A 17,716-nucleotide genomic window follows, 5' to 3' on the forward strand; every position below is an offset into this window, starting at 1 on the left:
TGTTCTCCAGAACTAAATGGTGTTAACAGTTTGGTGAGAATCCTTGCAGCTACCCCTCCCCGATCCATGCATACAGAAACTCACAAAAATACACTGGATATGTCTGGCTTGGGTTATATTTAAATCATTTTATAAATGACTCCCTTCCCCCCAGCAACTTCAGTTTTGAAATTTTAAAGCACAGTCAATAAATGATTTAGCAACAGTTAAGAAATCACAAGTTTCCTTCTTCCCACATAAACTTCTGCAAACCACATTCTAGGTTTCACTGATGGTAACGCGAACACTTTCAGGAAGCTGGTCGGTTTCTATTCTCTGCATGCACCTTCTGCAAGAGGGTACCACTCTGCAGTGCTGCGAGCTGGCTATGGAATGAGAAATTACAACGGCTGACAACAGAAGAGCGGTAAGCCACTTCTATTCCTTTAACAAAGCTTTCCAACAAAATATGTGATTTCTGACCCCAAAATATGGTTTGGTGGCCAAATAGTATGAACAGAGAAAGTGATGAATGAGCAAATATGCATTCAAAGGTTTACTGTTGAGCCCTGACTGGTGTGGCTCAGTGGGTGGGTGTCATCCCACAAAGCGAAAGGTTGCAGGTTCTATTCCTGTTCAGGGAATATGCCTGGGTTGCGGGTTTCGTCCCAGTCAGGGCGTGTACAAGAGGCAATCGATCGATGTTTGTCTCACATTAATATTTCTCTCCCTCTCTTTCTCCCTCCCCTCCCCTATCTCTAAAATAATTTATTTTTTAAATTTAGAAGTTTAGTATTGAAACAACTCTAAATGTAGGCAAAGTGACCTGGTATACAGAACATTTTAAAAATCAAATGCATTGGTTTTACTATTCTGGACAGGAGAAGAAGGAAGTTCCAACTTTGGAACTGAACTGGAACATTGCTTTCTGGTCCTGCCAGAAACAGCATTCTCTTCTAGAACCAAAGGGTTGGAGTGAAATGGGTACAGAGGTGTTTCTCCTTTGTTATTTCTACAGAAAAGGTCAAACTCTGTTCCCTCACATACACAAGTAACTTACTACTGCCTAGGCAAAGTCTGAAATTAACATACTGAACGGATCCTAATGTTCAACATTAATTGTTAAGTTTCTTGTTTGGAGAGTTTAAGGAACATGTTACTATTTCTAAAATTCTCTAGTGTCGAGGCATAGTAAGACATCAGTTTTTGTTATTGTCAAGAACTGCTAGATTGAAAAACAAACAATAATTTTTGAAACTACGTTTTCTGGAAAATTCAATGAGATCTAAGAACAATTGAAAAATCTGGCTTCAAGAGAAACTCATCTAAAATTTACCCTATTTTTTCCACACTCATTCAGTGCTTATTAAAGACCTTGGAGTCATTTTTTATCACCATTCAACGTATATTTAAGTTTTAAGTTAATTTTTGCATCCTTTTAGTGCCCAGTACAGATCTTGAAAGTAAATTAATTCTGCACTGACATTTTATAATGCTTTACAAAATGACTGCAATGGCTCATAAAGAATTGGGCCAACCGGGCCAATGACTTGTATGGAATGGCAATTAAAATTAATTTCTACTTGATATTTGTGAGCTGCCTTGGCTGTGTATGCATCACAGAAGGAATTGCAGAAAGTTCTGCTACCAGGCTGAACCCCAGACCAATGAAATCGGAATCTGGGAGTGAGGGTGGGACTGGGCATCGTAGCTTTCCAACTTCTCACATATCTCAATGTGCAGCCCTTCTGGCCCTTTCACTAAAGAGCACAGTCCTTTTTAGGGGATGGCAAGGCTTTGGGGAGACCTGAAACTTATTAATTCGCCCCTGGGTTTGATTTCAGCAAACAAAATAGAAGTCCTGGGTATGCTTTGTCTAAACAGCTGAGGCTGCGGATCACGGAGAGGGCAGTTGAAGATCATTCTCTCTTAAAATCAGTGCTGCTCATTCTTTCATGTAATAATCCCCAAACAGCGTGGATTTATGAGGCAGGAGGCCGCCTCGTGGAAACCCTAGACTTAGGGCATATTGGGTTGCGTCTCAGAGGGGAGGATGTCATTATTGGATGTTGGTTGTAAGTGTGTCTTATTGCCTCCTCCAGAATCTACTGAGGGGATGCTCTGGCTGGGTGGCTCAGTTGGTTGGAGTATCATGCCGTATACCAAAGGGTTGCAGTTCCAACCCCAGTCAGGGCACATACCTAGGTTGCAGGTTCGATCCCCAGTTGGGGTGTGTATGAGAGGCAACCGATTGATGTTTCTCTCCCCCATCAGTGTTTCTCTCTCCTTTCTCTCTCCTTTCTTCTGGCTCTAGGATCAATAACCATACCCTCAGGTGAGAAATTTAAAAAATTAGAAATTAAAAATTCTATTGAGAGGAATATCATTCCAGTGGAATGTATTTGAGTTCAACTGAGTTATTAAATGGAGTTGAGGGATTTGTTATTTTTAAACTATTATCCCCAATTTATGACTATTCAGGGCTATAAGGACATAGCAAATTTAAATGCATAACCCATGGCTCTGGATCAGCATTAGCAAGTAGAGGCTGTTTTGGCTTTTCAGATGGTTACAGAGAGCTGCTAGTTGATGCCTACATCTGAAATCAGTGCATTTCTAGTTGTCTGGGATTACAGAACGCTCTGTGATAAACTGATTGGCACAGAAAGGTAAGGTAGGCAATCCACCCCAGCATTTGAATCCTGAAGGTTCCAGGTGTGGCTATGATATCTCTCCGCTGATAATCAAAACCAGATCATTGCTACCCTGGGCTGGTGTGGCCCAGTGGGTTGAGCACTGACCTAAGAACCAAAAGTTCAGGGCACATGCCTGGGTTGCGGGCTGGTCGCAGTCAGGGCACATGTAAGAGGCAGCCAATTGATGTTTCTCTCCCTTTCTTTCTCCCTCCATTCTTCTCTTTCTAAAGAATAAATAAAATCTTAAAAAGGAAAAAAAACCCCAGAGCATTGCTAAGTAGCCTCTTGATTCTAGCCTCACCAATTTGTTTACTACTCAGGTACACGTCAACTAAGTTTCAACTCTGCCACCAACCATCTGAGCGACCTCGGGTAACAGCACTTCTGAGCCTCAGGTTCCATGTGTGTAAAATGAGGGCTTGCGAAAGCAGCCATCTCACTGATTTGTAGGAGGGTTGAACAAGAAAATGCATGACTTGCATTCAATGTAGTGTTTGCCTCATGGTAAAGCACTCACCAAATGCTCCTTACCATATTTCTCAAAATTCAAATGGCATAACTTTTCAAATAAAATCAAGATCCATCTGCTCATTGATTTGTGCATTTAATGTGGTAGTGGTTTCTTTCACTTCCAAAGCTGTTAATGAGTCTATCATATTCAGATACAATATGATATCTATTATTGGATAAAATAAAATATTATTCATTGTAAATTTCAGCTAAGGTGATAGATCCTATCTGTATAACCATTTATTAATTTACTTTCATAATATATCAGTGGTCAACACAGTCAACAACAAATGAATCAGCATGCATTACAAATTAGAAATATATCCAGTTTGGCAAAAATTCAGTTCTGGTTGAATTCCTCATCATGCCCAAACAGCTAAGTAATTCAGTTGGGGGGAATGAATCACATCTTATAATTGATAGGTTCTTTTCAACACTACAGCGTCGGGGGGTGTCCACAGGACCCATCCTGAGAAAGGGGTGCAGCTGGGGAGATGGGGAGGAAGCCTTGGAAAAGAGGGAAGGGAGGAGGCATAACCGCAAAATGTCTGCTTGCAACCAAGGAAAGGAGCATGAAAAAGATAAAAAGCCCTTTATTCCAGAAAGGCAGCTTCAGGCATTGGGCACCTCACCCTCGCCTTAGATTGTGTGGGAAAACCTGCAGAATTCATTTCGGCACCACGTGGCGTGGTCAGTCTTTTTGAACCCAGTCTTTTCCCTGCCTACAGCCCTCCCCCCCCCACCCCCGGGGCTAGATCCTGGGGGTGGTCCCTTGGCTCACTCTTACTCTCGGGGTTCCACAGCTAAGGCAGACTTTTCCAAGCTGTTCTTCCAACTGCACTGGTGTTTTTTCTTCTTTTTTTTTAGATTGTATTTATTTATTTTTAGAGGGGGGGGAAGGGAAGGAGTAAGAGAGGAAGAGAAACATCGAAACATCGGTTGCCTCTCATATGCACCCCAACCAGGGACTGAACCTGCAACCGAGGCTTGTGCCCAGACTGGGAATCGGACCGGTGGCCTTTTGCTTTGTGGTACAATGCCCAACCCACTGAGCCACACCATCAGGGCAACTGCACTGGTCTTTTAAAATTGTGTTTTTGGTGTTCATTGGGGTCCAAGTTGAGAAGGGAGATTTGAGTGAGGACTGAGACAGGTCATTTTCATTTTACTCTTTGGCTCCTTCCGAACCCGAAGGAGAGAACTGGCTTTTCATGTGCTGTGGACCCAACCAAAAAACTGACTCTGTGTGGAAAATAGGAAAACAGTTGTGAAATTGCTTCCTCAATAGCTAGGAACAGCTGTATTTGGCAGGGAAGGGGAAGCTAAGCAGATTTCTGTGTGTGTGATTCATATGATCTCTCAAAAGAAATGGGTCTTGGTTTTTCCTGCATGTTCCAAGGCAACACCCAGTAAAAGATCCGGACCACACAGACGCGGTCTTCGCCATCAGGGTGTTCTGTGCAGTGAGCTCACCGGCATGTCCAGACCAAGGGCTTGCTTTTGGCAGCTTGAACTTGTCTTGACAAGTGGGTCCCATGGCACAACCCTTACTTACCTGATCTCTGCTCTAACTCTGTTTCCTGCAGCTGCCGTAACGAAGTACGGCAAACTTGGTGACTCAAAACAACAGAACTTTATCCTCTCCCCCTTCTGGAGGCCAGAAGTCTGAAATCTAGGTGTGGTCAACAGGGTTGGTTGCTTCTTGGGGGCTCATAGGGAAAATCTGTTGCATGCCTTCCTCCTGGCCCCTGGTGGTGGTGGATAGTCCTTGGTGTTCCTTGGCTTGTCACTGCACCACTCCAATCTCTGCCTCCCTCTTCCTGTGGCCTTCTTTCCTGTGTTTATCTGTGTCCAAATGTCCTCCTTCTTATAAGAATATCAGTCATTGGATTAGGCCCACACACTAACCCAGTATGACCTCATTTTAACTTGATTCTATCTTCAAAGACCCTATTTCCAAATAAGGTCACGTTCACATGTACAGAGGTTAAAACTACTTCAGCATATCTTTTTGGGGGGACACAGTTCAACCTGTAACACTTTCGTGTTTTATCCTCTATTCTGCCACTTCCGTCCAATCCTAGCCCTTCACATCACCAGATCCCAACATAATACTGAATTTACTTTCCAGGAAGTATCTCCTACTTGTTTCTGGGGGACAACTTCTCCAAAGGCACAGAAAGCACAGGGCCTAGGGCCCACTTTAGGTGAAGATTTTAATGTCTTTAAAAATCGACAAAATAATGAGTATAATCCAGTATGTATTATATTCATTTTTATATTGAATACCAATGGGATCATAAAGTATAATTATTACTTTTTTAAAAATCCTCACCCAAGGATATGTTTATTGCTTTTTGAAAGAGAGGCAGGGAGAGAAAGAGAGAAACATTGATTGGTTGCCTCCTGTAGGTGCCCCGACTGGAGATGGAACCCGCAATCTAAGTTGTATCCTGAGCAGGGACCGAACCCACGACCTTTTGGTGTATGGGATGATGCTCCAACCAACTGAGCCACTTGGCCAGGGCAATTTTTACTATTTTTTTTAATGGAGGAAGGGGCCCATGGAGGCCGAAGTGACTTGGGCCCATGAACATCATAACTTGGCTCCGTTGACAACCACGTTCTATTTCCCGATATATCGTATGCCAAGGAAAATTCAGGAATTGCTCATGTGTCCCCAGTGAAGTAGATTTAAGTATTGATCCACAATCCCCTATCTGAAACCCATGGGTCAGAAGTGTGTCAAAGTTCAGAATTCGTATTTTAACAAGATAATATATTACCCTTATGACATATTACAAAACATTTCCAATGGCTCTGGGTCATGCATGTGGCTATTTCTGCTATGAAACCAGAATGCTCAAGCTAAGTGGATAACTACAGATGACAGTAGCCTTGGATCCGTTCAGATCAAGTTTTGCTGCTAAAGACATCATCATGAAAAACTAAACAAAATCTGGTGCTTAGATCTGTTGGGATTTCAAAAATGCAGAGAGGAAGTCGAGAACCTGCACAAGACAGAACCTGCCTTAATTTAAAAAACCCATAAACCACTGTCCTGGCTGCAAGAGGCCTGCCTGATGCTGCTAATTGCTGGGTCTCTGATTTTTTTTTCTTTTTCTTGTGGTAACCTCCCTGTCATACTGGGTGGCTTTCCAGGCGACTGCTCCTGGCTGTTATTTCATACTGAAGAGAGGAGCACCAGAGAGCTGATTAGAAGCTCCAGTCGCAAGGATGGGATGAGCGGCTGCGATCAGCTCTTGGCTAGGGTTTGCCAAAGTCCCCGGAGGTCTTTTCCGTGGTTCCAGTCCAGGACTAAGGTCGGACGAGTGAGGCACTCGCTTTGTGTGCAAAATGTAAGAGAGGCCGGGGGCCAAAAATCTCAGTAATCGAGATCAATAATATTTTAATGGTATATTTTTAAAAAATCAAACTGGCAGAATCGGATTGCCGGCTGGTTGCCTGTTGTAGTAAACTGAGTTTTATCGGAACCAGAACCAAGCAAGGCAGGTGGAGCGGAGCGTTGCGGGTGCAGGGCGAGTCTGTCCTTGTTTAAAATGTTGATATTTTGTCCATCAGGGATTTTGATCTCTTAAAATAGGGTTTATCTTGATGACTAAGTCTTTGGGTGTCTCCTAAAATTTTGTACTCGTAGCCCTGCAACTGTGCCTGTCTGTTTTCCCAGCGAGACCCTCCAGTCTCTTGCTCGGGGTGCTGGAGTCGGGTGTTCATAAGCCCACGGCTGTCAGAGGTCCCAGAGCCAGGCCGAAGTTGGGCTTCTGCGCTCCAGATGCAGACTGTTCTTTAAGCCTCGTGTTTTCTCTTTGGCAGTTGCCTGGGACTTCGCCTGCGCCTGGAGGTCTGAACCCAAGGCTCTGGATTCAACCTTTTGACCTCCTGAGATCGTAAGTCTCAGGGAGGGTGTCAGGAGGGTCTAACTTCTCATGAAGACTCTCATTCACTCCATCTGCCTTGCAGTTCCACCGGGCACACCACCTGCCATACCACTGCCTCCACTTCCAGAGGCTTTTCAGGCTATCACGATGTGAATGGACTTTGTTCTGGTTGACCCTGAGGCTTCTCTGCTGTGTCACCTAATCCTCAGCGGCCTCTGCTTTCCTTGTCTGCTGTGGTCTCCTCTTGTGCCATCTCTGATCTTGTTAGGGTCCTAGTCCTTTCCTGTCACTTCATTGGGAAACTTCAACTGTCAGGCTCAAATAACGGAAGTATATTCTCTCCCTCTCCCTCCCTTGTTCTCCGTTTTATTTGCATAGTTCTACTTTCTATCTTATTTGCATAATTGCCCTTTCTCCTCTATTTTTATTTGTAGGGTTGCCAATCCTCTCTCACTCTCTCTTGCACCGTTGTGATTTCTCTAATATATTTGCAGAGTTGCTCTTTCTCTTCTCCCAGGCCGGATGCTTACATCTTAATGAGAGTAAATTCTCCCCGGGTCCCTTCTCACTTTGAGGCCTGGTTTCCTCTGAAGTCTTTTTGGAGCCACGGCATTTGGTAGCCGGAGGCCTGGGTGTGGCCAAGAGGAAGAACTTGGCTGAGGAGGCGGAGTTCTTGCTGGCACCTTGAGCTTTGTGCTCTCTCTCTGTCTCTCCTCAGAGCCCGCTGCACAATACGAGTTGGGGTTCACTCTATGAATGGGGAGCCTTTGCATCCATTCCGCCTTTGTGAGGCCCTGAGGTAGATGAAGAGGCATGAACAAGAAGGGTTTTCTCTTCAACTTCTTTGATAGCTGCCTATTCGCCACCTCCTATTCCTCCCACCCATGTACTTCTCTTTAAATTGAGGTTGTTTGGAACTTGTCAACTCAAGTTCTTACCTCAGGACTCTTTCCGGAGAGTAGAGTTAGTACTCTCAAGCTCTTCACTCACAACTCTCCTCAAGAACATTCTGATCATTTCCATGGCACAACATTTACTGTAATTTTTTTTATTTACTGATTTGAGAGAGAGAGAGAAGGAAACATGGATTTGTTGTTCCACTTATTGATGCATTCATTGGTTGATTCTTGTATGTGCCCTGACTGGGGATCAAACCCACAACCTTGGCATATGAAGTTCTAACCAACTGAGCTACCTGGCCAGGACCGCAATATTTACTTTCAATTGGTGCAGACTTCCCTGGAGGCCATTTTCATCCTAAAAATACAGCGAATTTCAAAAGGCTCCCCTCCTGGTCTCTAGCACCCCATAGAGGCTGTTCTCAATTGCTCAGCATTGCATGAGAGACAATTGCATTTGAAATTAGATATTGACACCTTAACTTGAGGCTAGTGAGGCCACACAGGACGACTTTGTCCTCTGGACTTGCCGGAGTGACAGCCTAACAACATTCAAAGGGTCTGCAGTCTGGCCTCAGCTTGCCTTCTGTTCCCATGGGCCTTTTTATAATATTATAATAGGAACCTGACAAGCACTACCTCAGCCAGGCGATCAAGGTCCACATCAACTGTAGAAGTCATGTTGCTAGTAAGTGCCCTCTGTGTGCTGTGACTAGAATGACACTTTACCTGTGTGGACTTCCTTCCCGAAACCCATCACCCCCGACTAATCCTGACGAAAACATCAGACAGATTCCAACTGAGGAGCTTTCATCCCCTTTTTCACCTTTATTTTTCTCCATAGAACTTTCCACCATCTAACACGCTATCCAGTAATGTAAGCTCCAGATGGGCAGGTATTTTGTGTTTTGTTCATTGCAATATTCCCTTCTTGAAAACAGTTCCTGATCACATCAAATTTAATTAATAATATTCCCTTCCCGCTTCGCTATCTTTTGTTCTCAGTGAATGGCACTCTTATCCATCCAGATGCACAGACCAGGAACCTGGAAGTCACCTTGAATTCTTCCCTCGCCCTCACTCTCCTTCTCCCCCCGACCCCCACCATTATACATCTATCGCTGTGTCTCTCAGTTTCACCTCCTAAGTATCTCCCGAATGCACTCTATTTCCATTGCCAGCAGCTTAGCTCAGTCTGTCGTCACCTTGCTCCCGAAGCCCTGTGCCCTCCTGCCAGTGACCACTGTAGAATGAATGAGCGTCATACCGCTCTGCTTAAATCCTTCAAAGGTTTGCACTGCTCTTCAGATAAAGATCAAAATCTACTCGCATCTTTTCCTATGTTCCTGGCTGTCTTTTGTTCCCTTATATTCATGTGCTCATTAAGATGAGGACTGAAAAATGACCATTGAATGCAGTGACGATACTGAGATCCTCAGCAAAATCTCTCTTTGTCACCTCTTATGCACCATCCCAAGCCTCTCAGCCCTACCTCTTATTCCAGGTCTTACCGTTGCAAGCAGTTCTCTGCAGGTTTCAACCAGCTTTGAGGACTTGAAACCTGCTGCGCTTTGTCTCAGGTGCACCCCGTGCCGCTCTTACTTCCTGTCCAAGGCTCCCCTGGCAGCCCAGCACGGGGGTCTGAAGGAATACACTCGGGGCCTTAGCATATGCTTTGACCTCTTTCTGCCGCATACATGCCCATTCAATTTTAGAATCACAGCTCAAGTTTCATTTCTTCACGGAAATCTTCAATTCCTCTCTTTTAGGCTCTTATGCCATCACACACGTCTGTGTGTCACAGTTGAAATCTTGAAATGTGTGTCTATTTAACTCGCTAGACTGTGAGCTAACTACTCAGCTGCGTGTAATCAGATAGACTGCCCAGGCTGCTCAGTACCTAGGGAAGGACAGGGAACAATCGGGAAGTGAGCCGGAGAGGTGCGGCTCATTCAATTGGAGCGTCATCCCACAAAGCAAAAGGCCACCACTGCTTCCATTCCCCAGTCAGGGCACGTGCCTGGGTTGTGGGTTCGGTCCCCAGTCAGGGCGCATGCGGGTAGTAACTGATTGATGTTTTCCTCTCACATCGATGCTTCTGTCCCTCTCTTTCTCCCTCCCTTCCCCTCTCTCTAAAAATAAATAAATAAAATCTCTAAAAGAAGAAAAGGAATCCAGAAGTGACTTCCAAATCTAGCAATGTTCACACTTAGAAATCACGTAGGCTTATGTGTGCTGAGGTGCCAAGCAAGTCTAACATTACCAGGGTCACCTCTGAGAGAGGCTCGCATCCCCGAGCTCCAGGACCCGTTTGGAGCCCCTGTGTCTCCCAGTGGAGATGTCGAGCCTGGGACCTGTGGTGGCCTCTGCAAAACCTGCAAGTTCTCAAGCCATGAAACATCTTTTCACACATATTACCTAGACCTATTTTTTTCTCTTTCTGCATAAGAAGTAACCCCCCCCCCCCAATTTAGAGGCTTCAAATAAACCCATTTATTAGCTTCACTCTCTGTAGGCTAGAGCCTGGATAGGTGCATCTGGGCTTTCTGCTGTAGGAGGTCTCATGAGACCAAGATCCATGTGCCGGCCAAGCTGGATGGTTGCAGGGGTGTGCGACCCGCGGCCCGTGGGCCACGTACATCCCAGAGTGGCTGTGAATGCGGCCCGGCACAAAATCATACATTCACCTAAAACATGAGATTTTTTGTGATTACCCATCGCAATGTATTTAATGTGAGGCCCAAGAAAACTCTTCTTCCACTGTGGCCCAGAGATGCCAAAGAAGTCGAACACCTCTAGATTCTCGAGGCTCTGGATGAAGATCCATCTCCAAGTTCCTTCAGGTCATCAGTTTTAGTTCCTTGTGGCTGGGAGATGGGGTGTGTGTGGGGGGGACATTTCCTTGTCAGCTGTCAGCAGGGAGCCCCTTGTCAGTGGCCACCTCCATCTTCAAGTCAGCGGTATTGCCTCAAAGCTTTCCCCTGCCGCCAATCTCTCTGACTCTCCCTTCTGCTACTGGCAGGAGGAAACGCTCCGCTTTCAAAGGTGCGTATAATTAAACCAGACCCATCTAGATCATCCCCCTTTTGCCATATAATGACACATAATTACAAGAGAAGCACCAGGGGGTGAAAGTCATAGAGGCCATGTTAAAATTCTGCCTACAACACCAGGTAGAGCAGGGCTGGCTTGCTTTCTTCTTCTTTTTAAAAAGATTTTATTTATTTATTTTTAGAGAGAGGGGAAGGGAGGGAGGAAGAGGGAGAGAAACATCAATGCACGGATGTGCGAGAGATAGATCGATCAGTTGCCTCTCATGCGCCCCCAACTGGGGACCTGGCCCACAACCCAAGCATGTGCCCTGACTGGGAATCGAACTGGTGACCTTCTGGTTCGCAGGTTGGCACTCAATCCACTGAGCCACACCAGTCAGGGCTTTTAGTAAAAGTTAAACATTAAGAAGCAGTACCTAGATACTGCTGTAGTTGAAAATTACTAAAAGTAACTGAAAATGCCTGGGAATTCTGTTCCACTTGAATTTTCAAAAAAGCAAGGAGCTTGCTTTTTTCTTGCCTTTTATAAGTGGGCAATAATTATTGCTCCTCAAATAATCAACATCCTTATAAATACCTTTTATAATATGGTAAAGGTATGGGAGAGACTGTTAAGTTCACCGACCCCAAACTTTGCAAGAATTTAGAAAAAAGCACTTACCTGGTTCAACTCACAGTGAGGACATGAGTTGGGCTTTAGCGAGAAATACAGTTTCATTGGTAACCATACCCAGCGAGATAAGATTTCGAGAGTTCTTTTGACCACGACCCTTGGTCAAACCAATCTCATTAAACTATTTATTGCATTTTATAATTTCCAAAAGTAATATAGTCAGTCCTCTATTAACAAAGCACAAAAAGTAAGGCACACTAAGTGTTACAGATGGTACATAAAAATATAAAACATTGTGTTTTTTCCTACAGAAGTTTACAACATTAACAACAGGACCGCTTCTAATACCAATGTTTCTGTGATAAGCAACATATGACTAGGAGCCATTTCTCAAAAAAAAAAAAAAATTTTTTTAAGATTTTATTTTTAGAGAGAGGGGAAGGGAGAATGAGAGGGAAAGAAAACATCAATTAGTTGCCTCTTGCACACACCCTGACCGAGGACCAAACCGGTAACCCAGGCATGTGCCCTGACTGGGAATTGAACTGGCGACTTTTTGCTTTGTGGGATGACATGCGACCAACTGAGCCACACTGGCAGGTCCCACAAAATTTTCTGAGTGCTATCTATATTTAAGGCATTGTTCTGGCAGGAAGATTTCAAAATGAGATTGTGTAGCATGAGGAGAAAAAGGAAGCCTCATGTGTCGTTGGTGGGAATGCAAACTGATGCAGCGACTGTGGAAAGCAGTACAGAGTTACCTCAGAAAATTAAAACTGGAACTGCCTTTTGACCTGGCAATTCCACTGCTGGGAGTATATCCAAGAAATCCAAAACACTAATTTGAAACAATATATGCACCCCTATGTTCATTGAAGCATTATTTACAATAGCCAAGATGTATGAATTAAGAAGCTGTGGTACATTTACACAATGTAATACTACTTGGCTGTAAAAAAAAAAAGAAAGAAAGAAAGAAAGAAAAATCTTGTCCTTTGCACACGGCATGGATGGACCTGGGAAATATTATGCTAAGTGAAATAAGGCAGGCAGAGAAAGACAAATGTCATATGATCTCATTTATATTGGAATTTAATGAACAAAATAAATGAACAAGCAAAATAGAGACAGACTCATAGAAATAGAGAACAGACTGGCAACTCTCAGAGGGGAAAGGTGTTGGGGGCTGGGTGAAAAAGGTGAAGGGATTAAACAAGGAAAAAAAAACACCTCCTAGACACAGACAACAGTATGGCGCTGAGCAGACGGAAGGGGGGTGGGGATGGGGGAAGAGGGTAAAAGGAGGGTAAATGGCAATGGAAGGAGACTTGGCTTGGGGCGGTGAACACACAATACAATATACAGATGGTGTGTTATAGAACTGTGCACCTGAAACTATATAATTTTATAAACCAATGCCACCCCGATAAATTCAATTGAAAGGATGTTGGAATCAGATTGGCTCAAGTCCCAGCTCTACAATGTATCACCCTTCTGAAAGTTGCTTAAATCTGAGCTTGTTTCTTCACTTCCAAAATACGGATAATAATAGAATCAATCTTGCTGTGTTGTTGTGAGATTGATGTCTGCGAGAAAATGTTTGGCACAATAACTGATACTTTGTTATTATTATCAACAAAAAGTATCCACTTTCTTGTCATATAAGGAGATAAGAGAACTTGACATTACCACTGCGGTGGTGTAGAAAAAATTGTGGGAAATGCCAATAATCAGATATGGTTGTATAGATAAGGTAGAGATAACTCTGGCCTGAAGGTCATGAATAATACTGTAATATAAGCTGGACCTCAACTCTCCTTGAGACTGGCCAAAGTTTCATCAAGATTTATATTGCCCTGGCTGGGTGGCTCAGTTGGTTGGAGCATTGTCCTATACACCAAAAACGTTGCAGGTTTGATCCCCAGTCAGAGCACACGCCTAGCTTGTGGGTTCGATCCTCAGTTGGGGTGCATGCAGGCAGCATCTGATCAGTGTTTCTCTCCGTCCCCCCATCTCGAAATCAATAAACATATCCTTGGACGAGGACTAAAGAGGAAAAATAAAAGTTATGCTACCAGGCCGAAACTGTAGCTTGCTGTGCCAGAGATCTATGAACCATACCAAAAGCTCCCCAGGTTTCCTCCTCATCGTCATCTCAGACAGCTCCACCTTCAACTCCTTTTAGCACCATGAAGCTGAACACGGTGAAAACTTAAAGCGGTTCTGCATGTCATTTAACGTAATTTATTTAACTTTTAAGTGAACTCCCACTTTAGAGCTCATAGAAAGTATGGTGAAGCACTGTTGGTCACATCTTGAAAGGCCTGGCCGATATTGCTGCTCTAACATTGTGCCTCCGCTTTTTACTTTCCTTAGGAAAATATGACCCTTCAGCCGTTGCTTCTGACCTGCCTTTTCCTGCTCATCCCTGATTCCTGGGAGTTCTTCACTGCAGCAGATTATTACAGAAGAAGCTATCCTTGCGATGAGAAAACCCAAGGTGCCTCTGTTATTGCAGAGTGCAACAGTCGTCGGCTGCAGGAAGTTCCCCAAACTGTGGGCCAGGATGTCACCGAGCTAGACCTGTCTGATAATTTAATCACACGCATAACGAATGAATCATTTCAAGGGCTGCAGAATCTTACTACACTCAATCTGAACCGCAATGCCATGCTACAGCCCTACTGGGAAAATTATTATATAAATAAAAAAGGCATGATTATTACAGACGGAGCGTTCCTCAACTTGCAAAACCTAACGGTGTTACTACTTGAAAACAACCAATTAGACAAGATACCATCTGATTTGCCAGGGTCTTTGAGAACGCTTAGTCTAATAGAAAACAACATCATTTCTGTAACAAAAAACGACACTTGCGGACTGAAGAATTTGGAAAATCTCAATTTGGGCTGGAACTGCTATTATGGCAATGTCTGTAATAAAACTTTTGAAATAGAAAAAGGAGCATTCAAAGAGATTACAAACTTGAAGGTACTAATACTATCTTTTAGTAACCTTTCTCGCGTACCCCTCCACCTGCCCAGCTCCTTAACGGAACTTTATCTTAGCAACACCAATATCAACAACATCGGTGAAAAAGACTTCGAGAAACTGGAAAATTTGAAACTCCTAGATTTAAGTGGGAACTGTCCACGGTGTTTCAACGCACCATTTCCCTGTACACCTTGTGCAGGAGATGCTTCCATTTACATACCTCCTAACGCTTTCGATAAGTTGACCAAACTCAAATACCTCAACCTCTCTAGCACTTCCCTCCGGAAGATTCATGCGAGCTGGTTTGACAAGATGCCTCATCTGAAGGAGCTGCATCTTGAATTCAACTACTTGGTACAAGAAATAGCCTCTGGGGAGTTTTTAACAAAACTGCCCAACTTAGAAATACTTGACTTATCTTATAACTATGTAAAGACAGAATATCCAAAGCGAGTTAATCTTTCTCCAAACTTCTCTAATCTTACATCTCTCCGGGCATTGCACTTGAAAGGTTATGTGTTCCAGGAACTTGTAGATGAAGACCTCCAGCCCCTGATGAATCTCACAAAATTAACGACTATCAACTTGGGCATTAACTTCATTAAGCAAATTAGTTTTAATGTTTTCCGACGTATCCCCAACCTGAAAGTTATCTACTTGTCAGCAAACAGAATATCGCCCTTGGTAGATGATATTAGGTCAAGTTCTGCAAATTTCTCCATTGTCCAAAATCATGTCCTTAAACCACGCTCAGCAGATGGTGACTTTGACCCACATTCAAATTTTTATCACAGCACCAAACCTTTAATGAAGCCACAATGTACACATTATGGCAAAGCCATAGATTTAAGCTTGAACAATATTTTCTTCATTGGGCAAAAGCAATTTGAAGCTTTTCCTAACATTTCCTGCTTAAATCTGTCTTCAAATGGCAATGGTCAAGCATTAAATGGAAGTGAATTTTCAGCTCTGCCTCACATCAAATATTTGGATTTAACAAACAATAAACTGGACTTTGATTTTGATAGTACTTTCAATGAATTGCCTGAGTTAGAAGTTCTAGATCTCAGCTACAATGCCCACTATTTCCAAATAGCAGGGGTAACGCACCGTTTAGGATTTATTAAAAATTTAACAAAGCTGCAAGTTTTAAATCTGAGCCACAACGACATTTATACCTTAACAGAGTACAACTTGAGTAGCGTGTCCCTGAAAGAATTAGTTTTCAGTGGAAACCGCCTTAATGTTTTGTGGAATGGTGAAGATAAGAGGTATGTGAACATTTTTAGAAATCTCAAAAACCTAACACGGCTTGATTTATCCTTTAATAATCTTGTGCACATCCCAAATAAAGCATTCATTAATTTGCCCTGGAATCTCACTGAACTATATTTAAATGATAATAAGTTAACTTTCTTTAACTGGACATTACTCCAGAACTTTTCTTATCTCTACTTGCTTGACTTAAGTAGAAACCACCTATATTACTTAGCTTATAGCCTATTTAAATTTGCGAAATCTCTTAAGATGCTACTACTGAGTGAAAACAGGATTTTCCACCTGCCCCCTGGCTTGCTTTCAGAAAACAGCAGTCTGGTATACCTTGATTTAAGTTTCAACCTGCTAAAAACGATCAACAGGTCCACGCTTGAAGTGAAGGACGAGAATACCACCTTAGCCCTTTTGAAACTGGATGGAAACCCTTTTGACTGTACCTGTGACTTGGGAGATTTTCGAAGATGGCTGGATGAAAATGTCAATGTTGTGATACCAAGACTGACGGATGTCATTTGTGCCAGTCCTGGGGATCAAAGAGGGAAGAGCGTTATGACTCTAGAGCTAACTACATGTGTTTCAGACACCACTGCAGCCGTGTTATGTATCTTCACATCCTTCATCACCATTGTGGTTATGTTGGCTGCCCTGGCTCATCACTGGTTTTACTGGGATGTCTGGTTTATCTATCATGTGTGTTTAGCTAAGGTAAAAGGCTACAGGTCTCTTTCCACATCCCAAACTTTCTATGATGCTTATGTTTCTTATGACACCAAAGACACCTCTGTTACTGACTGGGTGATCAATGAGCTGCGCTTCCACCTCGAAGAGAGTGAGGACAAAAATGTGCTCCTCTGTTTAGAGGAGAGGGATTGGGACCCGGGATTAGCCATCATTGATAACCTCATGCAGAGCATCAACCAAAGCAAGAAAACAATCTTCGTTTTAACCCGAAAGTATGCAAAAAGCTGGAGCTTTAAAACAGCATTCTACCTGGCCTTGCAGAGGCTAATGGATGAAAATATGGATGTGATTGTATTTATTCTGCTAGAGCCAGTGTTACAGCACTCTCAGTATTTGAGGCTGCGGCAGAGAATCTGCAAGAGCTCCATCCTCCAATGGCCTGAAAACCCCAAGGCGGAAGGCTTGTTCTGGCAAAGTCTGAAAAACGTGGTCTTAACTGAAAATGATTCACGGTATAACAATTTGTACGTTGATTCCATTAAGCAATACTAACTGATGTTAAGTCATGGTTTCCCAACAAAATACAAAGGCAAAGCAATGACCCTCCTGCCTTAGTAATCTATTGCTATATAACAAATTACTCCAAAACTATCCATAGTCTCTGTGGGTCGGGAGTGTTGTACGGCTTAGCTAGGTCCTCTGCTTGGGGTCTCTCAAAAGCTGCCACCTAGGCATTAGCCAGGGCCACGGGCATTTCCTGGGGTTAGGTTGCAGTCTTCGAGAGACCCCAAGCTCACACTCACGTTGTTGTTCTCAAGACTTGGTTCATTCTGGACTGCTGGTCAAAAGCTGCTGTCAGTTCTCGCCCACATGGACCTCTCCCACATGGCAGCTGGCTTCATCAAAGAGTTTGCTGGCAAGGCAGAAGTCACCATCTTTTGTAATCCAGTCCAGGAAGTGACACCCCATTACTTTGGCCATATTCTGTTTGTTAGAAGTAAATCACAGGTCCCACCAGCTCGGTGAGAATGATCACCTCAGTCGGAGAAACTTGTCTGTGACCAAGATATGGATGGCTGTGATGGCCTCAGTTAGAGACTGTGACAATCAGGAG

At 43.5% G+C, this 17,716-nt stretch overlaps 1 protein-coding gene across 2 annotated transcripts; it reads left to right on the forward strand.

Annotated features, from left to right (window-relative positions):
• Nucleotides 1-325: 325 nt before the first annotated feature.
• TLR8 (toll like receptor 8) lies at nt 326-17,154 on the forward strand. 2 transcript variants are annotated; one of them, XM_054581179.1, is made up of 3 exons: nt 326-406; nt 7,020-7,093; nt 14,026-17,154. In XM_054581179.1, the coding sequence occupies exon 3, from the start codon at nt 14,032-14,034 to the stop codon at nt 17,152-17,154; it is 3,123 nt and encodes a 1,040-aa protein (XP_054437154.1). In that variant the 5' UTR covers nt 326-406; nt 7,020-7,093; nt 14,026-14,031. The 2 variants fall into 2 exon arrangements, with proteins under 2 accessions (XP_054437154.1, XP_054437155.1); XM_054581180.1 differs by lacking the exon at nt 326-406 and adding an exon at nt 4,796-4,861.
• The last annotated feature ends 562 nt before the right edge of the window (nt 17,155-17,716 follow it).

Source organism: Pteronotus mesoamericanus, unplaced genomic scaffold, assembly GCF_021234165.1.
Source record: "Pteronotus mesoamericanus isolate MK-2021 breed Mesoamerican mustached bat unplaced genomic scaffold, CSHL_Meso_final contig_65, whole genome shotgun sequence".
Taxonomy (NCBI): Eukaryota; Metazoa; Chordata; class Mammalia; order Chiroptera; family Mormoopidae; genus Pteronotus; species Pteronotus mesoamericanus.

Excerpts from the sequence above, each read along its gene's own strand:
- TLR8 (XM_054581179.1), top strand. The coding sequence starts at position 14,032 with ATGACCCTTCAGCCGTTGCTTCTGACCTGCCTTTTCCTGCTCATCCCT.